At 49.2% G+C, this 25500-nt stretch overlaps 1 protein-coding gene across 7 annotated transcripts in view; it reads left to right on the forward strand.

Annotated features, from left to right (window-relative positions):
* Positions 1-287: 287 nt before the first annotated feature.
* Positions 288-25500, forward strand: part of MYO1G (myosin IG) — a 351169-nt gene continuing 325956 nt past the window's right edge. For 3 of the 7 annotated variants that reach the window (XM_075588138.1, XM_075588137.1, XM_075588135.1), the window contains exon 1: positions 9925-10153. In XM_075588138.1, the coding sequence (XP_075444253.1) occupies positions 10059-10153 (95 nt within the window). In that variant the 5' untranslated portion in view covers positions 9925-10058. Of the gene's footprint in view, positions 376-9923; positions 10154-25500 lie in introns of those variants that run through there. The other 4 variants (XM_075588141.1, XM_075588142.1, XM_075588133.1 and 1 more) reach the window with 4 other exon arrangements.

Consider the following 25500-nt stretch of genomic DNA (forward strand, 5'->3'; position numbering starts at 1 on the left):
TTACCTGACCCTATGGCTCCTTAACCCATCCAGAGCTCTCAGGCCCGGATGCTAAAAGATTTAGCACGCTAAAAAAGCAGCTTTTTTTGTGGATCTAGGCTTTAGTGGAGAGAGGAAGTGGGAGCAGCAAGAGACTACCGACCCTCCCCCCCCCCCCACTCCCCTTGCTACCGACCCACTCCCCTCGCCACCCCTCCACCTCCCCTGCGTGTGCAGACAGTTTTGGAGTGGGAAATTCTCTCACTTGTGCACGAATTGTAAGAGGCGGCTAGTTTCACGTCCGACGCACACGCATGTTCCTTTAAATAAATGTATCACAAGCGGTAACCGAGAGCGATCACAGGGCAGGAAGTGATGATGCGCGAACCGCAGAAGGTAAGAGGCTCTGAGGTTGACGCCCGCAGGAAGGAAGTCTCCCTGCCTCGCTGAAACACACACAAGTCTCCCGGCTGCAAACCTAAGGTGGTAATAGTGCAAGACTGGTATACGGAATACAGTGTGCATGTGATATTCATAAGTGTGACGCCACTAGGGGGGTGCCGATACTACACATGTGTTCATGATCAACCCACGGTACTACTGCTTTTTAATTACACACAACAGCGCCACTTTCTTTTAAAAGTTCTCTGTTTTTATAGCAGATGAAAAATATCCCACGTGTGAGCACGTCCACGTGTCTCAGACAGGTCTGCCACGCGGGTTTTCACCGTGATGTCTAACCATACAGTGCTTCTACTGCAGCTAGGGATTCTGGGTAATGACGTGTAAATGAGCACAGTTTCACGTTTCTAATCCATTTTACCATGCACCCTTATAAGCGTGTGCCTGCTGGTCCCCGCATGCTACTGCAGCGCCCGCTGTGGCGGACGATGCAGGGACGAGAGCCCTCCCCTCAATGGCGCCGGGCTCGCTGCGAGGGGGGGCCGCAGCGCTGTGGCGAGAGTTGCTCCTGCTCTCAATAGCAGGACTCGCGACGGAGCGCTAAGCCACACCCCCCGGCGGTTCAGCCAATGAGGGCGAACCTGCCGGGTGATATCATCGCCACGCCCCCCCCCCGGTCTCTCTTCCTGCAGCTCCCTGCAGACCGGGGAATCGGCTGCACGCGCCGCCAGTCTCGCGGGCGCGCGTGCAGCGGAGGTACTGGGGCCTCAGCCTTACACAGCGTTGCAGCACAGCCTGGGTTTAGAAGTGCAGAGCCAGTAAACCTACTCACAGACAGTTGTTTCCACCTTTTGCATATCACCGGTGTGAGGCTGGTTATACAGGCTTTGCAATGTGAAGCTGGAACAGGTCTCACACCACACATTACATATGTTATGGTGGGTAAAAAATGTAACAAAAAGCCTCCGCCGTACAGTGTGCAGCAAATAAAAATATCACGTGTGAGCTTCACATGTTTTATAGCATAAATACTGTCTGAATCTTTATATACAGTAATCCAGTCCAACAGCTTTGCGCCAGCGTTTAATAAACGTAGATTTCTTTTTTTAATCTGACACCGCTATTTTTATTAAAAGCGCTTCAACATGGGGGGGCGCGTCCAGCAGCTGAGCGGTCGCTTTAGAGCTCCGTGCAAGATCGCGGGGGATCGGCCCAAAAAAGTCCCCCCCAAAAACTAAAAACCCCACAAAAGTGCCCCTAGTTAGAAGGAACACCCCCCGACTAACATGCGGTGTCCGCTCCCGACGAGGTGGACCGGCGATCGTCCGGCATTCCCCCCGCAGCAGCAGCTGGAGAGGCACGGATCCCCCGCTGCCCACGAGGTGAGCCAAGATGGAGCCGGGCAGCCCCGCTGTCCCCAGGAGAGATCCTAAGACAGGGCAGTCGGAGAGGCACCCGGAGCAGGCAGAGACCAGCTGAAAGCGCGGAGAAGTCACCCTGGGAGCTGCGGGACCTGCAGCCGGTGAGTGGAGGGCAGCGGAAGTGATCCGCCCCCGCTCCCGAGACGTGGTGTTGGTGCTGCTGCTGGAGGTAAGGCTGCGTCTGTAGATAGGCAGACAGCGCGGACGAGTCCGCATGCTGAGCGATCAGAGTGCCTAAAGGCACGTCTATACGGCGTGGAAGCGGGAGGGGGCCAGCTCCGTGACATCACTGGGCCGTCCATAGACACACCCCCGGACGGGGGAATGCACCTGCATTCCCTCAGCCTCCGCGTGCATCCACACGGCTGCAGTGTCTATGGACGCAGCCTAAGAGCTGCCGTTTCTCCCTGGGAGCGACACAGGTCTGGGCGGCCGAGCCCGCAGCGAAGGGTCAGGGAGGCAAGCCCAATAGGGAAAACCCCTCAGCAACCCTCCACTGATCTGAGCCCCCCGCAGCACACCTACAGCAACCCACAGCAGCTAGGAGACCCCCAACACATGGCAAGACCCCACAGCCCCCTAGAGCCGGACGTGGCAGACAACGAAGCCCCAGAGGAGAGCCCCCCGCAATCCAACATTCCACCAGGCCCCACCCTATCAGAGCAACTAGCAGTCTAAAGCAGGAGAGGACCCAAGACCTCCCAGGGTGCCCCCATTCCCAAGATGGGCCAGATCGGGGTCCAACTTACAACCCTGCACACAACCATTAAAAATGACCATAATGAGAGATACCCGATGATTCCGCTGGGTATGGATGTCTAATGAAGGAGCTACAGGGACCCCCACGCATAGAATGAGAATATTACCAGTTTCCTCTAATAACTTCCAATTTATTCCGACTCCCAAGTCTCCAAGTCAAAAGAAATGAAAAAAAGCGACCGTGCAGGAGGTCTCTCAATTCTTTGGGGGTAGTCAGTGCGCAGCGGTACTGGGCACCGGAAACCAAGATGGACCCACGGCACGTGTGCCCCCCTGACCAGGACCAAGACAGCACAGGTACGGAGGTAGAAGTAGTAACCAGACAATACTTGGAAGACCTATTCTCCAAGAGGCACCACTCATTCCAACGAGATCTCAAGAACGCTGTTAGTGAACTCAAACAAGAAATAAATGCCTCACCCACAAACAAGACAAAACCCCGGTACTGAGGTGGGAAGGTACGAAACCACGCACCCACCGCAGGGGCGGCGTGCCTGGAAGGCGGATTGTTTAGCGTTGCCGGGTCTGGGTTGGATAGAGTGGGTTAATCCATATGCTTGCCGGGTCTTTGGTTTGGAGAGAGCAGAATCAGAATCGTAGAAGTCCGTTAAGCCGTGGTCTGGGATTGTAGATATCAGAATTGTCAAAGTCCGTGAAGCCGTGATCTTGTGTTGGAGAGGTAGCCGTAGTCGAGGGTAAGCCGAGGTCAATATCCAGAGGGGGTTCACTTACAAGCCGGGTTGGTACACAAGAGGTTTATCTGCGAAACAAGACTGGAACAAGGTAAGGATCAACTGACGTGGAAGCAACAAGGCTACAAGTGGTTATGCTGAGCAAAGACTGAATGGTAGAATCAGGTATATAAAGGGAACAGGAACCAGTAGGAAGGGAGGCGGAGCGGAGGTGCGGCCTCTGCGGAGGTTATCATAGGCTGCAGGAGACAAGGGGCAGGTTGACTCGCAGCTGGGGATCGGTGCACGTCGTCACGATCTGTAATCAGAGCGGGGGTGCGCGCATGACCAGGAACCAGAACGGAGGCAGCAGCAGTGGCAGGTAAGGAGGTAACACGTCGCAAGGGACTTGTTCCCCGATTCCTTACAATAGGACAACGGAACTCGAAAACAAGTTAGAGGAATCTTGTCAGCTACAGGCCGCAGCGGACGATGAAATCAGAAGGCAAGGACACAAAATAAACCTCCTTTAGGAGGGCCAAGAAGATCAGGAGAATAGAGACCGGAGATAAAAGATCAGAATAAGGAATATCCCAGAGTCTATCCCCCCCCCGAAGATCTCCGCGCCTACTAAACAAAATCTTTACAGCGATTGACCCAGTCCTACAAGAAAGGGAGCTTGAGATGGACTGGTCTCATAGGGTTCTGGACTTTGCGTTTTTGCAATCTGGCACCTGCTAAATTGGCCCCCAAATCTCAGGATCGAGAGCCTGTCGGCTATGCTGGGGAGGGGGCCACTGGATTCCTGCATCTGACACTGCCATATGGGTAGGAAACAGTCTTTCCGCCAGCTGCGGTCACAGGCCAATACACAGCCCCATAAAGAACAAAAGCCATATTTGGAAGCTTATTAATCACAAAGCCACAGACAGTGAAGGGAATGAGCAGAGGGCAGCTCTGTGCAGAGTCTGTGGTGGAAAAACACAACGCTGCAAATTAGGTGTTTAAAAATAATAATTTCCCCTTGCCCGTTTTCCTTTCTCCTTGCCCCTTTTTCCCCTCTTAAAAACTTCCCTGGACCTCTCTAGGTGGAACAAGGTCATTGTAAAAAGCTTTGCTGCCAGAGATAGGACAGCATGCCTCAAAGCATCAGTCTGGTGATGTCACTGCCCCCACTTGGGAAGGAGAGCCAATCAGCAGTGAGGATGAGGCAAGCTGAGGATTCTGGGGGAGGAAAAAAACAACCAACTTTGTCTCCCTAATACTGTGGCAATCCAAAAACTAAAATAGTGTATCAATCAGCACTCAGGGTGGACAGGCGGCTTCTCCAAAAATACTAGACAAAGTGGTGAAGGGTGCGGCACTTTCGAAACACACCAAACACACACACCTCTCCATGCTGTTTCCTCCTCACCTTGGCCCCACCCCCAGGCTCCTGACACCTCCTCCTGATTGGCTGCATTTTTTTACCCAGCAGCAGCCAATCAGGATTGAGGAAGCTGGCCAGCCCCCTAGCAGCATACAGAGACTTCCCCTTCTTGTGACTATCTCTTCAAAACAGAGCCTAAGGCCGCGACTATACTCGCGGCGTGCGATGCTGCGCGACGCCGGAACAAAATAATGGTGGCCAATGAAGGCGCACATAGTGCACGCGCTCAAGAGCTAGAGACCAAGAGCGGCAGATCAGTGAGGCGACAAATTAAATTGTTTTTGTAGCGCGACAGCCACGTCACGTGAGCGGTTCAACCAATGAGGGCGAACCGCTCCCGTGACGTCACACCCACAACTCCGCCACGCCTCCCTGTCGCCTCCCGATGCCCCCAGCCTGCAGTGCATGTTTCACGTGCGCATGACGTCACGCGGACGCGCATGCGCACGCAGTATAATTGCGGCCTGGCGAGGTTTGGGAAGTTCTGTACACTATAATTCCGTCTCTGAAGAACCCTCCTACGCTACGCTCCCCCCCCCCTCACAACCCCCCCATCTTCTGGAATACGACAACAGTATTTCTTGTGTGAGAGTTAAATGATGAGACGGCCCTATGAGCTAGGAAAGTGGCCGAGATTCACAAGTTGCAGTGAGTTGTGCTGAGTAATACGGCTTTGGGTAGAATATTCCCATGGTGTCCATATTAAGGCAACGCAACAATTCCCGTTACTTCCCTGTTTCTCTGGAATGGCTGATTTCCTCATCATTTGACACCGCAATATCTCATAAGAGTTAAAGTAAGGGCACTTTCTAAAATATATCTTTTTGTAACCAACGGAGTGGGTCAGGGGGATTAAGACCATTTTGAATGCCATACTACAGGGAGGCTCAGCTCCTGTCCTCAAGTCCCCCCAACAGGTCAGGTTTTCAGGATATCCCTGCTTCAGCACAGCTGACTTAATCAGAGGCTCAGTCTTCAACTGAGCCTCAGATTGAGCCACCTGTGCTGAAGCCTGGGTATCCTGAAAACCTGACCTGTTGGGAAGGCTTGAGGACTGGAGTTGAGCACCCCCTACCATAAGAAATGATGAATCCCTGTGCCCTGATCACTGCATCGCTGGAATCGTTTCAGCATTATTTCTCAGCCAGGTGTGTGTGGCACATTAGCCTGTCCGATGTCGTGCGGTGCAGGGTTGAGCTTGGCTTAAATAAGGAAGTGAAGGGTCAACAACCAATTCAAGGACGGGTCTCACCACATTGCCACGCCTCGGCCTAACGTCCCACTTCCCAATGAAAGTGAAGCTCGCGATGAAAGGAAGGCGTCCTGTACAATGGGGAAGTGTGTAAAACAAGCAGATGCAGTCACCCGACGCCTTCATTTCACTTACAATAACACAGACATACTTCACTGGTTGCACAAACATCATGCAGGGCTGGCTTCTCTGGCAGGCAAGTGGTTAAAACGTATGTGCTGTATATATGTACATTATACAATACAATAATATGCTGCCAAACGGAGCTGTGTCCCACAAACATCACTATTTTCTAAATAAGAATGCAATTTAAAAAAAAAAATGTTAAATAAATAAAAAATTGTGACAGAATATACATACATAGTTACATAGTTACAAGTAGTTACACAGTTACATAGTAGTTACATAGTTACATAGATGAGGTTGAAAAAAGACATACGTCCATCAAGTTCAACCTATGCTAAATTTAGACAACAGATACTTTATCCTATATCCATACTTATTGATCCTGAGGAAGGCAAACAAAAAACCCAGAGTCACATCATCCAATGATCTCTCATAAGGGGAAAAATAAATTCCTTCCTGACTCCAAGAATTGGCAATCGGATTAATTCCTGGATCAACATCCTTCCCATGTATACTTATTTGGTATATCCCTGTATACCTTTCCCATCTAAAAAGATGTCCAACCTTTTTTTGAACAAATCTATTGTATCTGCCATCACAGTCTCCATGGGTAATGAATTCCACATTGTAACTGCCCTTACTGTAAAGAACCCGTTCCTTTGTTGCTGGTGAAATCTCTTTTCCTCCAACCTTAAGGGATGGCCCGAGTCCTTAGTACTGCCCGTGGGATGAATAGTTCTTTTGAAAGCTCCTTGTATTGTCCCTTAATATATTTGTATATAGTTATTATATCCCCTCTTAGACGCCTCTTTTCGAATGTAAATAATCTAATTTAGCTAGCCTCTCCTCATAAGTTAGAATGTCCATCCACTTTATTAATTTGGTGGCTCTAAAAATAAATGACTGCAGTAAGGCCCTTTAGCTTATACGCGTGGGGAGTACATTCCTTTCTCTACCCTGAGCATGTTAAAATGGATTTGAAGCCAAAAGTGACAGTGCGGCCATTTGCATGTCCTTTCCCAGAATCCCCAGCTGCAGGGGAAGCACTGCATGCTGGGAGATCATGCAGGAAGGCAGGGCGGCAGACCTGTCTGAGACACGTGAATGTGCTCACACGTGGTATTTTTATTTGCTGTGCCCTGAGCATTGAATGATGAATTAGTTGAATTAGTGGAACGGAAGCGGAAGGAGCGGCAGACGAGTCAGATGTCAGTCATACAGAGACAGACTTGTGCTGTCTGCCCATCTCACGCTTAGCAACACAGTCACCACCGCACCCAGCCAGGCTGGTGAGGGAGGCTGACTTGCAGCAATGCATGGGTGTGCTACAGTATGTGCTGCTTTGGTCAGTTAATGCAGGGGTGCGCAGACCGGGGGACGCAAGATTTTTTGGGGTGCGCGGCAGTTACAGAGGTCCAACGCTCTCCCCCGATGTGTTTAAATTAAATGCCGGGGGAATCGCGCGAGGCCTCTGTAACTAACTTACCTTGGCTTCCAGCGACATGTCGTCATGGTAACCTGGCGCCAAGTGACGCCGCGGGGTCACGTGACGTTGCGGTGCCATGGCAACGTGATGTCACATGACCCCGCTGTGTCATTTGACGCTGGAGCCGAGGAGGAGGGGGGGAAAAGTTTGCCCATCCCTCAGTTAATGGGCAGAGTCAACACTCTTCCATTGAAACACGTTGCTGGCTGCTCAGTGCCTCTCAACCATTAATCACCTTCCATCAAGTTAAATTGATACAGTAATGAAGTATCTTAACATGGCAAAAACGGAGCTCCTCATACTTTCTCCCAAACCTGGCCCTAATACCTCCTTCCACATTACTGTTGGAAGTTCAGTCATTCACCCAGTAGCCCAAGCACGCTGCCTAGGGGTCACACTCGACTCCTCTCTCACATTCGCCCCTCACATTCAGAACGTTATCTAAAACCTGTCGCTTTTTCCTCCGCAATATCACAAAGATACGCCCTTCCCTCTGTTGTTCGACTGCTAAAACTCTGACACAGGCCCTCATTCTCTCCCGTCTTGATTACTGTAACCTCCTGCTGTCCGGCCTTCCTGCCTCTCACCTGTCTCCCCTACAATCTATCCTAAACGCTGCTGCCAGAATCTTCCCTGTTAAAGCTGCAAACCAAGCAATATCCTACATGTGTTTTTTTTTATTTTACTAAATCAGTTCTGAGTTTCTGAGTATGAGAAAATACTTGTAGCATTTAAAAAACAAAACAAAAAAAACAACAACTCAGAATTACATTTGTAATGTATTAAAATGTAACAAGTATTTTTTGTTTCTATAGCAACCATTTACAAAATCACATCCCCTTTCTCTTCTGAAACAGGCTCTGGCACACCCCTTTTTGAGCCCTGCTCTCTCTCTAGCAGTGCACCAATTGTATCTAGTGACTGCCTGGTCACATGATGTTCCCCACAGAACTTTGCATCTTTGGTCCTCTTCTGCTGCACTGACAGCCATTTAGTGAACCCCCGAGCCAAATCTTCGCCGATCGATCACAGGAGAACGGATCGATCGGCAACTTAGCTAATTACTTCTCATTGTGTGGATTGTATTGATGCCCATATTAAAGGGGGAAAAAACCAACGGCAGCTTGCACTGCTGCTTTAGGCCTGTAATATAGTAAGCGCGTGTGTGCGCTACTGTGCGCGAGCGTATCAATGATAATTGCATGTGTGAGCCTGACGTTGATATAGTTGAGACGCGCGCGCACGGCCGTGAGCGTTGGTGCGGCAGATCTGAGGAAAGACCTGAAATTTGTATTTTCCGCTCTGAGCCAATCACAGCGAGGCCTACCCTTCTGATGTCATGGTCATGCCCCCTAGCCTCGAGCGTCACAGTTTGGACTATAGGCACGTCACGTGCACGCGCAACGCTGTGCATGCGACTGCATGCGCGCCAGCGCTTACTATATAACCAGCCTTAAGCTGCGGCTAGGGTGAATGCGAGCGCGCTGGTGCTCCAGCTCCGTGACGTTTTTGCTCGGGCGATTCGTGGCCTGCTGGTTGCTCGCGTAGGGGGGGGCGCAGCCACGACGCCACAGAGCTGGTTCGCCGTCATTGGGCCAACCGCTCACGTGATGCGCCAGCGAGCGGCAAATCAAATTGATTTGTTTCGCCATGCAGCTGAGCGCCGTGCGCTCACAGGCACATGTGCGCTCAAGTTGGACAAACATGTAGCAATGTGTTTGATCGCACTGAGCGTGAGCGCACGCGTCCGCTCAGCATCACCCTGGACTGGGCCTTAAGGAAGCTTTGAAAACTAAGATTTTCTTTTCAGCTGGGACCCTAAATGGGGGGAGAATCCTCGTCAACCAGTCGTCTCCTCCATTGTAAGCTGCCCCCTCCATATCGGAGGACCAATTAGGAGAGGTGGGAAGAGAAGGGCAGGAAAAGTTAGTCTTAAGTTCCCACACAAAAGCAGGAGCGTACGGACGGGGAAAAGCTGGGGGAGAATTGGACCTCTTCCCTGCTTCAGCATAAAACTTACATTAAAAAATAACAAGCAATTACAATAAGGTGTTGACTAGTTTTGTAAATAAAAACATATCAAGCCAGTGGTCCTTTGGTCGTATTATGCTTTGTGACTCTACAGACACCATCAGCCAGTTTGAAGATTTTGCAAATAATTACCCATAAGGTAACACTGGCCTAGCATCTTTGGGCAGGCAGGAGCCAACCCTAACCCCGACCTGTGGGTCTGGCGAGGTGGCCCTAACCCCGACCTGTGGGTCTGGCGAGGTGGCCCTGCATGTTATCGACCAGCCCTAATGCAGTCACCCCTGTGATGTGCAGTCACTCTCTGCTCCTGTGACAGCTCAGTCACTTCCCGCCCGAAACCTCAACACAGGAAGCCAAAGGCCGGCTCTGAGTTTTGAAAGTCATCTTCTTGTTCTATTGCTTTTGCTAAGAGGCGGCGGGGACTGTCTGCGCTTCTCTCCCACGCCCGGCACCACCGGCTCTGTTATCTCTGGGTTGGGATCCTGTAAAAACCGCCGGCAGGATGGCGGAGCAGGAGAGCTTGGAGTTTGGGAAGGCGGATTTTGTCCTGCTGGACCAGGTGACAATGGAAGACTTCATGGCGAATCTTAAGCTGAGGTACGTCAGACTCCACATCCTACATTTACCACCCCTCTGACAGGCAGAGGCGGAGGGGTGAGGACCTAATAATACCGACTACTGAACAATGTTTTTTGTATCTCTAAACGCAAACTTCTCTCCTTATATTTATGGGAAATCTCACGTTGTAAACATCGACTCAACGCCTTTCCTTTTATGGCATTTTATTTGTAGGTACTGTATTCACTACCTGTTTTCAGTGGTATTTTTTTTGTAGGGGAATAAGATGCTGGAACCGTAAGCAAAGAGAGAAAATTATTTATATCCAAACTACAATAAATAACTCGTATACAAATCAAGAAATGTGTCAGAAACAGTCTGGAGTCCGTCCCAGGCACTATTATAAATAATGTCGGCCTTGCTACATGGACCTCTTTGTGGATCTCTATAAACGGTGCAGAAACTCCGTCCCTATGAGTCCCCTCCCACTAGTAGCATGATCACGGCTTTGCCATCTTGTTGGGTTGATCTCTCCAGTGACCAACCTCAGTACTGCTACTTTTTATTTGAATTATTATCACTTAGGCCCGTGCCTGTACATGTGACCTCAATGGTATCACCACCTATTGTGTTACAGATCACACAATCACATCACGGATTGTCTACACAATGTACCGCTACTGCTCATCCACATAACATATAATAACAACAAGGTGATCACCGGAGGAGACCCCATCAATACATGCACTGCTTGTGTTTCCTCCATGGCTCCTATTACATATGCTGTGAAGCCGTCTTCTCCATGTCGGGGAAGCTTGAATAGTACGTTATGAGACTGTTGTGTTATGCAGAGACTCCCTTCCATAATATTCACTTTTTGTCTTGTGTTATTATTCACCCCATGCACTGAAGCGATACTTCCTTAAATAGGACACCGCTTGCATACTAAGACTGTAAGGCACTTCATGTATGGGCAGCCTTACCAATCAAAATGAATAAGTAACACTGGGAACATTGGAAGGTCCTTGTCTTTAGGTGTACCCCATCTTCCCATGGAGCTGGCTGTGTGTACGTGTCTTGGTTTCCAGTGAAGTATGTTGGTGCCTCACAATTTGGGTGTGGTACTTAGATATAAAGTCCCTGTAAGATATATCTAGACAATGCAAATGGGTATCACAGTGTGGGTAGTGTGGGGACTTGTAATACTGCTGTTAGAGAGATCCTGCAGTGGGTATCACAGAGTGGGTAGTGTGAGGACTTGTAATACTGCTGTTACAGAGCTCCTGCAGTGGGTATCAGAGTGGGGAGTGTGGGGACTTGTAATACTGCTGTTGCAGAGCTCCTGCAGTGGGTATCACAGAGTGGGTAGTGTGGGGACTTGTAATACTGCTGTTACAGAGATCCTGCAGTGGGTATCACATAGTGGGTAGTGTGGGGACTTGTAATACTGCTGTTACAGAGATCCTGCAGTGGGTATCACAGAGTGGGTAGTGTGGGGACTTGTAATACTGCTGTTACAGCGTTCCTGCAGTGGGTATCACAGAGTGGGTAGTGTGGGGACTTGTAATACTGCTGTTACAGAGCTCATGCAGTGGGTATCACAGAGTGGGTAGTGTGGGGACTTGTAATACTGCTGTTACAGCGTTCCTGCAGTGGGTATCACAGAGTGGGTAGTGTGGGGACTTGTAATACTGCTGTTACAGAGCTCTTGCAGTGGGTATCACAGAGTGGGTAGTGTGGGGACTTGTAATACTGCTGTTACAGAGCTCCTGCAGTGGGTATCACAGAGTGGGTAGTGTGGGGACTTGTAATACTGCTGTTACAGAGCTCCTGCAGTGGGTATCACAGAGTGGGTAGTATGGGGACTTGTAATACTGCTGTTGCAGAGCTCCTGCAGTGGGTATCAGAGTGGGTAGTGTGGGGACTTGTAATACTGCTGTTACAGAGATCCTGCAGTGGGTATCACAGAGTGGGTAGTGTGGGGACTTGTAATACTGCTGTTGCAGAGCTCCTGCAGTGGGTATCAGAGTGGGTAGTGTGGGGACTTGTAATACTGCTGTTGCAGAGATCCTGCAGTGGGTATCAGAGTGGGTAGTGTGGGAACTTGTAATACTGCTGTTGCAGAGCTCCTGCAGTGGGAATCACAGAGTGGGTAGTGTGGAGACTTGTATTACTGCTGTTACAGAGCTCCTGCAGTGGGTATCAGAGTGGGGAGTGTGGGGACTTGTAATACTGCTGTTGCAGAGCTCCTGCAGTGGGTATCACAGAGTGGGTAGTGTGGGGACTTGTAATACTGCTGTTACAGAGCTCTTGCAGTGGGTATCACAGAGTGGGTAGTGTGGGGACTTGTAATACTGCTGTTACAGAGCTCCTGCAGTGGGTATCACAGAGTGGGTAGTGTGGGGACTTGTAATACTGCTGTTACAGCGTTCCTGCAGTGGGTATCACAGAGTGGGTAGTATGGGGACTTGTAATACTGCTGTTGCAGAGCTCCTGCAGTGGGTATCAGAGTGGGTAGTGTGGGGACTTGTAATATTGCTGTTGCCGAGCTCCTGCAGTGGGTATCAGAGTGGGTAGTGTGGGGACTTGTAATACTGCTGTTACAGAGATCCTGCAGTGGGTATCACAGAGTGGGTAGTGTGGGGACTTGTAATACTGCTGTTGCAGAGCTCCTGCAGTGGGTATCAGAGTGGGTAGTGTGGGGACTTGTAATACTGCTGTTGCAGAGATCCTGCAGTGGGTATCAGAGTGGGTAGTGTGGGAACTTGTAATACTGCTGTTGCAGAGCTCCTGCAGTGGGAATCACAGAGTGGGTAGTGTGGAGACTTGTATTACTGCTGTTACAGAGCTCCTGCAGTGGGTATCAGAGTGGGGAGTGTGGGGACTTGTAATACTGCTGTTACAGAGCTCCTGCAGTGGGTATCACAGAGTGGGTAGTGTGGGGACTTGTAATACTGCTGTTGCAGAGCTCCTGCAGTGGGTATCACAGAGTGGGTAGTGTGGGGACTTGTAATAATGCTGTTGCAGAGCTCCTGCAGTGGGTATCACAGAGTGGGTAGTGTGGGGACTTGTAATACCGCTGTTACAGAGATCCTGCAGTGGGTATCAGAGTGGGTAGTGTGGGGACTTGTAATACTGCTGTTACAGAGATCATGCAGTGGGTATCACAGAGTGGGTAGTGTGGGGACTTGTAATACTGCTGTTACAGAGATCCTGCAGTGGGTATCACAGAGTGGGTAGTGTGGGGACTTGTATTACTGCTGTTACAGAGCTCCTGCAGTGGGTATCACAGAGTGGGTAGTGTGGGGACTTGTAATACTGCTGTTACAGAGATCCTGCAGTGGGTATCACAGAGTGGGTAGTGTGGGGACTTGTAATACTGCTGTTACAGAGCTCCTGCAGCGGGTATCACAGAGTGGGTAGTGTGGGAACTTGTAATACTGCTGTTACAGAGCTCCTGCAGTGGGTATCACAGAGTGGGGAGTGTGGGGACTTGTAATACTGCTGGTGCAGAGCTCCTGCAGTGGGTATCAGAGTGGGTAGTGTGGGGACTTGTATTACTGCTGTTACAGAGCTCCTGCAGTGGGTATCAGAGTGGGGAGTGTGGGGACTTGTAATACTGCTGTTACAGAGCTCCTGCAGTGGGTATCACAGAGTGGGTAGTGTGGGGACTTGTAATACTGCTGTTGCAGAGCTCCCGCAGTGGGTATCACAGAGTGGGTAGTGTGGGGACTTGTAATACTGCTGTTACAGAGCTCTTGCAGTGGGTATCACAGAGTGGGCAGTGTGGGGACTTGTATTACTGCTGTTACAGAGATCCTGCAGTGGGAATTACAGAGTGGGGAGTGTGGGGACTTGTAATACTGCTGTTGCAGAGATCCTGCAGTGGATATCAGAGTGGGGAGTGTGGGGACTTGTAATGCTGCTGTTACAGAGATCCTGCAGTGGGTATCAGAGTGGGGAGTGTGGGGACTTGTAATACTGCTGTTACAGAGCTCCTGCAGTGGGTATCACAGAGTGGGCAGTGTGGGGACTTGTATTACTGCTGTTACAGAGATCCTGCAGTGGGAATTACAGAGTGGGGAGTGTGGGGACTTGTAATACTGCTGTTGCAGAGATCCTGCAGTGGATATCAGAGTGGGGAGTGTGGGGACTTGTAATACTGCTGTTACAGAGCTCCTGCAGTGGGTATCACAGAGTGGGTAGTGTGGGGACTTGTAATACTGCTGTTACAGAGCTCCTGCAGTGGGTATCACAGAGTGGGTAGTGTGGGGACTTGTAATACTGCTGTTACAGAGCTCCTTCAGTGGGTATCACAGAGTGGGTAGAGTGGGGACTTGTAATACTGCTGTTGCAGAGATCCTGCAGTGGGTATCAGAGTGGGTAGTGTGGTGACTTGTAATACTGCTGTTACAGAGCTCCTGCAGTGGGTATCACAGAGTGGGTAGTGTGGGGACTTGTAATACTGCTGTTACAGAGCTCCTTCAGTGGGTATCACAGAGTGGGGAGTGTGGGGACTTGTAATACTGCTGTTACAGCGTTCCTGCAGTGGGTATCACAGAGTGGGTAGTGTAGGGACTTGTAATACTGCTGTTACAGGGATCCTGCAGTGGGTATCACAGAGTGGGTAGTGTGGGGACTTGTAATACTGCTGTTACAGAGATCCTGCAGTGGGTATCACAGAGTGGGTAGTGTGGGGACTTGTAATACTGCTGTTACAGAGCTCCTGCAGTGGGTATCACAGAGTGGGTAGTGTGGGGACTTGTAATACTGCTGTTACAGAGCTCCTGCAGTGGGTATCACAGAGTGGGTAGTGTGGGGACTTGTAATACTGCTGTTACAGCGTTCCTGCAGTGGGTATCACAGAGTGGGTAGTGTGGGGACTTGTAATACTGCTGTTACAGAGATCCTGCAGTGGGTATCAGAGTGGGGAGTGTGGGGACTTGTAATACTGCTGTTACAGAGATCCTGCAGTGGGTATCACAGAGTGGGTAGTGTGGGGACTTGTAATACTGCTGTTACAGAGCTCCTGCAGTGGGTATCACAGAGTGGGTAGTGTGGGGACTTGTAATACTGCTGTTACAGAGATCCTGCAGTGGGTATCAGAGTGGGGAGTGTGGGGACTTGTAATACTGCTGTTACAGAGCTCCTTCAGTGGGTATCACAGAGTGGGGAGTGTGGGGACTTGTAATACTGCTGTTACAGCGTTCCTGCAGTGGGTATCACAGAGTGGGTAGTGTAGGGACTTGTAATACTGCTGTTACAGGGAACCTGCAGTGGGTATCACAGAGTGGGTAGTGTGGGGACTTGTAATACTGCTGTTACAGAGATCCTGCAGTGGGTATCACAGAGTGGGTAGTGTGGGGACTTGTAATACTGCTGTTACAGAGCTCCTGCAGTGGGTATCACAGAGTGGGTAGTGTGGGGACTTGTAATACTGCTGTTACAGAGCTCCTGCAGTGGGTATCACAGAGTGGGTAGTGTGGGGACTTGTAATACTGCTGTTACAGCGTTCCTGCAGTGGGTATCACAGAGTGGGTAGTGTGGGGACTTGTAATACTGCTGTTACAGAGATCCTGCAGTGGGTATCAGAGTGGGGAGTGTGGGGACTTGTAATACTGCTGTTACAGAGATCCTGCAGTGGGTATCACAGAGTGGGTAGTGTGGGGACTTGTAATACTGCTGTTACAGAGCTCCTGCAGTGGGTATCACAGAGTGGGTAGTGTGGGGACTTGTAATACTGCTGTTACAGAGATCCTGCAGTGGGTATCAGAGTGGGGAGTGTGGGGACTTGTAATACTGCTGTTACAGAGCTCCTGCAGTGGGTATCACAGAGTGGGTAGTGTGGGGACTTGTAATATTGCTGTTACAGAGCTCCTGCAGTGGTACCCAGAACAGAGGGAGAGAACCACAGTCAAGAAATGTCCAGACTATACCAGAACGTCCTATCGGGCAATCATTCGGACCCGAATTTAAGGGTTTCCACCATTTCAGGTTATTCTGCTACATAGTCACCAATTTATTGAAAGAGGAGAGAGCTGCGTTTGTATGGGAAGGCTCGTTCCATAGATTGTGTATAGAGCTGCCTGACCTACATAAGATTGAAATGATGTTCTGCAGTTATACTAGATGAGAAAATCTGTACCTCGTCTGCTCAATCTTTGAAAGAACTCAAACTGTAACGTTCAAGACCTTATATCTCACCCTTCCCTCTCCAGCCATAGATTTGTCACACCTCGGCCCTACATGTAAACTTGTATCTGCAGATTCAATACATTGTATTTGGAAAACGTATAAACAGAAATCTGCAGTCAAATTGTACAATTTAGCACTAGAATTTGGGGTTTGAGCTTTAAAGCTGCAGTTCGGTCTTTTTTATTTTTTTAATTTATTTTTTTACTTCAGTAGTTTCATGTGGGCAATCTCTAATTACCTAAAGAACTGCATAGCTGCAGGTCAATTCGTTCTCCGTCTATTGATCGGCAAAGTTTGGCGACATCTTTAAATATGGGGAATGTAAATGGTTGCTATAGCATGCAGGGTTCATGTAATGGCCTCCTGAATCCTGCGGACCAATAGGAAGCTGTGATGTCATTCAGCGCCACGTAATATTGGCCCACGTGATGCAGGAAGATATTGGCACCCTCCTATGTATCTCTGGAACCAGGGGTCCCCGGAGCTGAAATGAATGGGGTCCCGCACTTCAATCCTATGTAAAATAAAGAACATGGCAATGAAAGAAGAGATCGTAGTTTTGGAGACAATCTGTCAGCTGTGGACTGCCTCTGTGCAGGTTCATGATCTAGAAGAGGACCACTCATGGTATGGTAGATGTTAGCAGCAGGATGTAAGGGTGTATAGGGAGAGGTATTAGCAGCGGGATGTTAGGGTGTATAGGGAGAGGTATTAGCAGCGGGATGTTAGGGTGTATAGGGAGAGGTATTAGCAGCGGGATGTTAGGGTGTATAGGGAGAGGTATTAGCAGCAGGGTGTTAGGATGTATAGGGAGAGGTATTAGCAGCGGGGTGTTAGGGTGTATAGGGAGAGGTATTAGCAGCGGGATGTTAGGGTGTATAGGGAGAGGTATTAGCAGCGGGATGTTAGGGTGTATAGGGAGAGGTATTAGCAGCAGGGTGTTAGGATGTATAGGGAGAGGTATTAGCAGCGGGGTGTTAGGGTGTATAGGGAGAGGTATTAGCAGCAGGATGTTAGGGTGTATAGGGAGAGGTATTAGCAGCAGGATGTTAGGGTGTATAGGGAGAGTTATTAGCAGCAGGGTGTTAGGGTGTATAGGGAGAGGTATTAGCAGCAGGATGTTAGGGTGTATAGGGAGAGGTATTAGCAGCAGGATGTTAGGGTGTATAGGGAGAGGTATTAGCAGCAGGATGTTAGGGTGTATAGGGAGAGTTATTAGCAGCAGGGTGTTAGGGTGTATAGGGAGAGGTATTAGCAGCAGGGTGTTAGGGTGTATAGGGAGAGGTATTAGCAGCAGGGTGTTAGGGTGTATAGGGAGAGGTATTAGCAGCGGGGTGTTAGGGTGTATAGGGAGAGGTATTAGCAGCGGGATGTTAGGGTGTATAGGGAGAGGTATTAGCAGCGGGGTGTTAGGGTGTATAGGGAGAGGTATTAGCAGCAGGGTGTTAGGATGTATAGGGAGAGGTATTAGCAGCGGGGTGTTAGGGTGTATAGGGAGAGGTATTAGCAGCAGGATGTTAGGGTGTATAGGGAGAGGTATTAGCAGCAGGGTGTTAGGATGTATAGGGAGAGGTATTAGCAGCAGGATGTTAGGGTGTATAGGGAGAGGTATTGGCAGCGGGGTGTTAGGGTGTATAGGGAGAGGTATTAGCAGCAGGATGTTAGGGTGTATAGGGAGAGGTATTAGCAGCAGGATGTTAGGGTGTATAGGGAGAGGTATTGGCAGCGGGATGTTAGGGTGTATAGGGAGAGGTATTAGCAGCAGTATGTTAGGGTGTACAGTATAGGGAGAGGTATTAGCAGCAGGATGTTAGGGTGTATAGGGAGAGGTATTAGCAGCAGTATGTTAGGGTGTATAGGGAGAGGTATTAGCAGCAGGATGTTAGGGTGTATAGGGAGAGGTATTAGCAGCAGGATGTTAGGGTGTATAGGGAGAGGTATTGGCAGCGGGATGTTAGGGTGTATAGGGAGAGGTATTAGCAGCGGGGTGTTAGGGTGTATAGGGAGAGGTATTAGCAGCGGGATGTTAGGGTGTATAGGGAGAGGTATTAGCAGCAGGATGTTAGGGTGTATAGGGAGAGGTATTAGCAGCGGGGTGTTAGAGTGTATAGGGAGAGGTATTAGCAGCAGGATGTTAGGGTGTATAGGGAGAGGTATTGGCAGCGGGATGTTAGGGTGTATAGGGAGAGGTATTAGCAGCAGGGTGTTAGGGTGTATAGGGAGAGGTATTAGCTGCGGGGTGTTAGGGTGTATAGGGAGAGGTATTAGCAGCGGGATGTTAGGGTGTATAGGGAGAGGTATTAGCAGCGGGATGTTAGGGTGTATAGGGAGAGGTATTAGCAGCGGGATGTTAGGGTGTATAGGGAGAGGTATTGGCAGCGGGATGTTAGGGTGTATAGAGAGAGGTATTGGCAGCGGGATGTTAGGGTGTATAGGGAGAGGTATTAGCAGCGGGGTGTTAGGGTGTATAGGGAGAGGTATTAGCAGCGGGATGTTAGGGTGTATAGGGAGAGGTATTAGCAGCAGGATGTTAGGGTGTATAGGGAGAGGTATTAGCAGCAGGATGTTAGGGTGTATAGGGAGAGGTATTAGCAGCGGGATGTTAGGGTGTATAGGGAGAGGTATTAGCAGCGGGATGTTAGGGTGTATAGGGAGAGGTATTAGCAGCAGGGTGTTAGGGTGTATAGGGAGAGGTATTAGCAGCGGGATGTTAGGGTGTATAGGGAGAGGTATTAGCAGCGGGATGTTAGGGTGTATAGGGAGAGGTATTAGCAGCAGGGTGTTAGGGTGTATAGGGAGAGGTATTAGCAGCGGGATGTTAGGGTGTATAGGGAGAGGTATTAGCAGCGGGATGTTAGGGTGTATAGGGAGAGGTATTAGCAGCGGGATGTTAGGGTGTATAGGGAGAGGTATTAGCAGCGGGGTGTTAGGGTGTATAGGGAGAGGTATTAGCAGCAGTATGTTAGGGTGTATAGGGAGAGGTATTAGCAGCGGGATGTTAGGGTGTATAGGGAGAGGTATTAGCAGCGGGATGTTAGGGTGTATAGGGAGAGGTATTAGCAGCGGGGTGTTAGGGTGTATAGGGAGAGGTATTAGCAGCAGTATGTTAGGGTGTATAGGGAGAGGTATTAGCAGCAGGGTGTTAGGGTGTATAGGGAGAGGTATTAGCAGCAGGATGTTAGGGTGTATAGGGAGAGGTATTAGCAGCGGGATGTTGGGGTGTATAGGGAGAGGTATTAGCAGCGGGATGTTAGGGTGTATAGGGAGAGGTATTAGCAGCGGGATGTTAGGGTGTATAGGGAGAGGTATTAGCAGCGGGGTGTTAGGGTGTATAGGGAGAGGTATTAGCAGCGGGATGTTGGGGTGTATAGGGAGAGGTATTAGCAGCGGGATGTTAGGGTGTATAGGGAGAGGTATTAGCAGCGGGATGTTAGGGTGTATAGGGAGAGGTATTAGCAGCGGGGTGTTAGGGTGTATAGGGAGAGGTATTAGCAGCAGTATGTTAGGGTGTATAGGGAGAGGTATTAGCAGCGGGATGTTAGGGTGTATAGGGAGAGGTATTAGCAGCGGGATGTTAGGGTGTATAGGGAGAGGTATTAGCAGCGGGATGTTGGGGTGTATAGGGAGAGGTATTAGCAGCGGGGTGTTAGGGTGTATAGGGAGAGGTATTAGCAGCGGGATGTTAGGGTGTATAGGGAGAGGTATTAGCAGCGGGGTGTTAGGGTGTATAGGGAGAGATATTAGCAGCGGGATGTTAGGGTGTATAGGGAGAGGTATTAGCAGCGGGATGTTGGGGTGTATAGGGAGAGGTATTAGCAGCGGGGTGTTAGGGTGTATAGGGAGAGGTATTAGCAGCGGGGTGTTAGGGTGTATAGGGAGAGGTATTGGCAGCAGGATGTTGGGGTGTATAGGGAGAGGTATTAGCAGCGGGGTGTTAGGGTGTATAGGGAGAGGTATTAGCAGCGGGGTGTTAGGGTGTATAGGGAGAGGTATTAGCAGCTGGATGTTAGGGTGTATAGGGAGAGGTATTAGCAGCGGGATGTTGGGGTGTATAGGGAGAGGTATTAGCAGCGGGGTGTTAGGGTGTATAGGGAGAGGTATTAGCAGCGGGGTGTTAGGGTGTATAGGGAGAGGTATTAGCAGCTGGATGTTAGGGTGTATAGGGAGAGGTATTAGCAGCGGGATGTTAGGGTGTATAGGGAGAGGTATTAGCAGCGGGATGTTAGGGTGTATAGGGAGAGGTATTAGCAGCAGGATGTTAGGGTGTATAGGGAGAGGTATTAGCAGCGGGGTGTTAGGGTTTATAGGGAGAGATATTAGCAGCGGGATGTTAGGGTGTATAGGGAGAGGTATTAGCAGCGGGATGTTAGGGTGTATAGGGAGAGTTATTAGCAGCAGGATGTTAGGGTGTATAGGGAGAGGTATTAGCAGCGGGATGTTAGGGTGTATAGGGAGAGGTATTAGCAGCAGGGTGTTAGGGTGTATAGGGAGAGGTATTAGCAGCGGGATGTTAGGGTGTATAGGGAGAGGTATTAGCAGCGGGATGTTAGGGTGTATAGGGAGAGGTATTAGCAGCGGGATGTTAGGGTGTATAGGGAGAGGTATTAGCAGCGGGGTGTTAGGGTGTATAGGGAGAGGTATTAGCAGCGGGATGTTAGAGTGTATAGGGAGAGGTATTAGCAGCGGGATGTTAGGGTGTATAGGGAGAGGTATTAGCAGCGGGATGTTAGGGTGTATAGGGAGAGGTATTAGCAGCGGGGTGTTAGGGTGTATAGGGAGAGGTATTAGCAGCGGGATGTTAGGGTGTATAGGGAGAGGTATTAGCAGCGGGGTGTTAGGGTGTATAGGGAGAGGTATTAGCAGCGGGATGTTAGGGTGTATAGGGAGAGGTATTAGCAGCGGAATGTTAGGGTGTATAGGGAGAGGTATTAGCAGCGGGATGTTAGGGTGTATAGGGAGAGGTATTAGCAGCGGGATGTTAGGGTGTATAGGGAGAGGTATTAGCAGCGGGATGTTAGGGTATATAGGGAGAGGTATTAGCAGCGGGATGTTAGGGTTTATAGGGAGAGGTATTAGCAGCGGGATGTTAGGGTGTATAGGGAGAGGTATTAGCAGCAGGATGTTAGGGTGTATAGGGAGAGGTATTAGCAGCGGGATGTTAGGGTGTATAGGGAGAGGTATTAGCAGCAGGATGTTAGGGTGTATAGGGAGAGGTATTAGCAGCGGGATGTTAGGGTGTATAGGGAGAGGTATTAGCAGCGGGATGTTAGGGTGTATAGGGAGAGGTATTAGCAGCGGGATGTTAGGGTGTATAGGGAGAGGTATTGGCAGCGGGATGTTAGGGTGTATAGGGAGAGGTATTAGCAGCAGGGTGTTAGGGTGTATAGGGAGAGGTATTAGCAGCAGTATGTTAGGGTGTATAGGGAGAGGTATTAGCAGCGGGATGTTAGGGTGTATAGGGAGAGGTATTAGCAGCGGGATGTTAGGGTGTATAGGGAGAGGTATTAGCAGCAGGGTGTTAGGGTGTATAGGGAGAGGTATTAGCAGCGGGATGTTAGGGTGTATAGGGAGAGGTATTAGCAGCGGGATGTTAGGGTGTATAGGGAGAGGTATTAGCAGCGGGGTGTTAGGGTGTATAGGGAGAGGTATTAGCAGCGGGATGTTAGAGTGTATAGGGAGAGGTATTAGCAGCGGGATGTTAGGGTGTATAGGGAGAGGTATTAGCAGCGGGATGTTAGGGTGTATAGGGAGAGGTATTAGCAGCGGGGTGTTAGGGTGTATAGGGAGAGGTATTAGCAGCGGGATGTTAGGGTGTATAGGGAGAGGTATTAGCAGCGGGGTGTTAGGGTGTATAGGGAGAGGTATTAGCAGCGGGATGTTAGGGTGTATAGGGAGAGGTATTAGCAGCGGAATGTTAGGGTGTATAGGGAGAGGTATTAGCAGCGGGATGTTAGGGTGTATAGGGAGAGGTATTAGCAGCGGGATGTTAGGGTGTATAGGGAGAGGTATTAGCAGCGGGATGTTAGGGTATATAGGGAGAGGTATTAGCAGCGGGATGTTAGGGTTTATAGGGAGAGGTATTAGCAGCGGGATGTTAGGGTGTATAGGGAGAGGTATTAGCAGCAGGATGTTAGGGTGTATAGGGAGAGGTATTAGCAGCGGGATGTTAGGGTGTATAGGGAGAGGTATTAGCAGCAGGATGTTAGGGTGTATAGGGAGAGGTATTAGCAGCGGGATGTTAGGGTGTATAGGGAGAGGTATTAGCAGCGGGATGTTAGGGTGTATAGGGAGAGGTATTAGCAGCGGGATGTTAGGGTGTATAGGGAGAGGTATTGGCAGCGGGATGTTAGGGTGTATAGGGAGAGGTATTAGCAGCAGGGTGTTAGGGTGTATAGGGAGAGGTATTAGCAGCAGTATGTTAGGGTGTATAGGGAGAGGTATTAGCAGCGGGATGTTAGGGTGTATAGGGAGAGGTATTAGCAGCGGGATGTTAGGGTGTATAGGGAGAGGTATTAGCAGCAGGGTGTTAGGGTGTATAGGGAGAGGTATTAGCAGCGGGATGTTAGGGTGTATAGGGAGAGGTATTAGCAGCGGGATGTTAGGGTGTATAGGGAGAGGTATTAGCAGCAGGGTGTTAGGGTGTATAGGGAGAGGTATTAGCAGCGGGATGTTAGGGTGTATAGGGAGAGGTATTAGCAGCGGGATGTTAGGGTGTATAGGGAGAGGTATTGGCAGCGGGATGTTAGGGTGTATAGGGAGAGGTATTAGCAGCAGGATGTTAGGGTGTATAGGGAGAGGTATTAGCAGCAGGATGTTAGGGTGTATAGGGAGAGGTATTAGCAGCGGGATGTTAGGGTGTATAGGGAGAGGTATTAGCAGCAGGATGTTAGGGTGTATAGGGAGAGGTATTAGCAGCGGGATGTTAGGGTGTATAGGGAGAGGTATTAGCAGCGGGATGTTAGGGTGTATAGGGAGAGGTATTAGCAGCAGGGTGTTAGGGTGTATAGGGAGAGGTATTAGCAGCGGGATGTTAGGGTGTATAGGGAGAGGTATTAGCAGCGGGATGTTAGGGTGTATAGGGAGAGGTATTAGCAGCGGGATGTTAGGGTGTATAGGGAGAGGTATTAGCAGCGGGATGTTAGGGTGTATAGGGAGAGGTATTAGCAGCAGGATGTTAGGGTGTATAGGGAGAGGTATTAGCAGCGGGTGTTAGGGTGTATAGGGAGAGGTATTAGCAGCAGGATGTTAGGGTGTATAGGGAGAGGTATTAGCAGCAGTATGTTAGGGTGTATAGGGAGAGGTATTAGCAGCGGGATGTTAGGGTGTATAGGGAGAGGTATTAGCAGCGGGATGTTAGGGTGTATAGGGAGAGGTATTAGCAGCGGGATGTTAGGGTGTATAGGGAGAGGTATTAGCAGCAGGATGTTAGGGTGTATAGGGAGAGGTATTAGCAGCAGGATGTTAGGGTGTATAGGGAGAGGTATTAGCAGCAGGATGTTAGGGTGTATAGGGAGAGGTATTAGCAGCGGGTGTTAGGGTGTATAGGGAGAGGTATTAGCAGCGGGATGTTAGGGTGTATAGGGAGAGGTATTAGCAGCAGGATGTTAGGGTGTATAGGGAGAGGTATTAGCAGCAGGATGTTAGGGTGTATAGGGAGAGGTATTAGCAGTGGGATGTTAGGGTGTATAGGGAGAGGTATTAGCAGCAGGGTGTTAGGGTGTATAGGGAGAGGTATTAGCAGCAGGATGTAAGGGTGTATAGGGAGAGGTATTAGCAGCGGGATGTTAGGGTGTATAGGGAGAGGTATTAGCAGCGGGATGTTAGGGTGTATAGGGAGAGGTATTAGCAGCAGGATGTTAGGGTGTAATTTAAACCTACTGTATTAAAAAAAAGTGTCACCAGCAGTGCTGCTTTAACCCTGCAGAATTAAATTAGAGTATTAACCCTTCTACAACCAGGTGGGCATGCAGCTGGTTCCGGCAACAAAAGGGGTTACAGGAACAGATTCCTCTATACTGAAAATTAAGTGGAAGTTAAGGTTTGTAAATATACAAGAAGTAGTATTGTACAATATCAGCTCCCATTCCCCAAGATTCATCCAGCTCTGTTATGGGTTAACACACCTGAATCGGGCGCTAACGCCCAATATTTTGAACTGTAAGTGAGCTTTATCAGTTATCACATTAGCTGCTAAACTTACCAAAGTACCAATGCCACCATGTTTCCAATAAATGTTCAACCGTTATTTGACCATTAGAGCTATTCGTGATGGCAAAAGTTACCAACTTCACCAGCGGTAGCCAGACATGTGCAAAAGTTTCCCAGTTCATTTAGTGAAACGCGTAGGCACCTTATTTGTAATACATTCACACTAAGGCGAAAAATGTAGGTAAACTGTTCTTGTACCGTAACACAGAGCGGTTCCAAAAGTTTGGAGTAAAAAGCGGTGCGCTGTAGGGAATGATCGGCGGAGCACAAGAAAATGTATTAAAATAAATAATTGATATATTTTCTTGTGCTCAGCCCGATCATTCCCCACAATGCACCGCTTTTTTCCTCCAAACTTTTGGAACCGCTCTTTGATACTTACCAGCAGGAAGCGCGCCAATGGAGTCAGAACATTCTACAGGTTGGGAGTACTACGCCAGTGGTTTCTTTATTTCACTTTCTCTATGACCTATGGTATGAAGATTGGAAAAGATCCTTCATTGCTCTAGGGTTACAAACTTAAGAGTGGTGGGGAGAACCCGCCATTCCGGTCTTTCTGCCAGGTATTGGCTCTATTGTCTCAGATATACCACTCATAGTTAGTCCTACCCCCACATTTGAGCTACGGACTGAACTATCCATACGGGATTTCCATTATATACATATATCAAGGTCATTACAACCAAGACTATTAGGTCCTATTTATATGAATAATTTTTTCTCTCTACTAATCAACATTCATTGATTTTTTCGCTGCTTACTCCGTAGCACCGGTTTTCAACAATTTGTTCTATTCTGCTTGTTTTATACAGTAGTTAGAAGCTCTTGCAGCCGAGAAATCAAATGTAGAAAAATGTAGATCTGTTGTAGGTTGGGATGTCTTTGGGGTTCACCATAGATGGAATATAGCATAGGAATCTTTCAAAACCTCACAGATCTCTACCAAGGGCACCAACTAGTCACTATTGGATCCCGTTGCAAGT

The sequence above is a fragment of the Ascaphus truei genome, chromosome 2, assembly GCF_040206685.1.
Source record: "Ascaphus truei isolate aAscTru1 chromosome 2, aAscTru1.hap1, whole genome shotgun sequence".
Taxonomy (NCBI): Eukaryota; Metazoa; Chordata; class Amphibia; order Anura; family Ascaphidae; genus Ascaphus; species Ascaphus truei.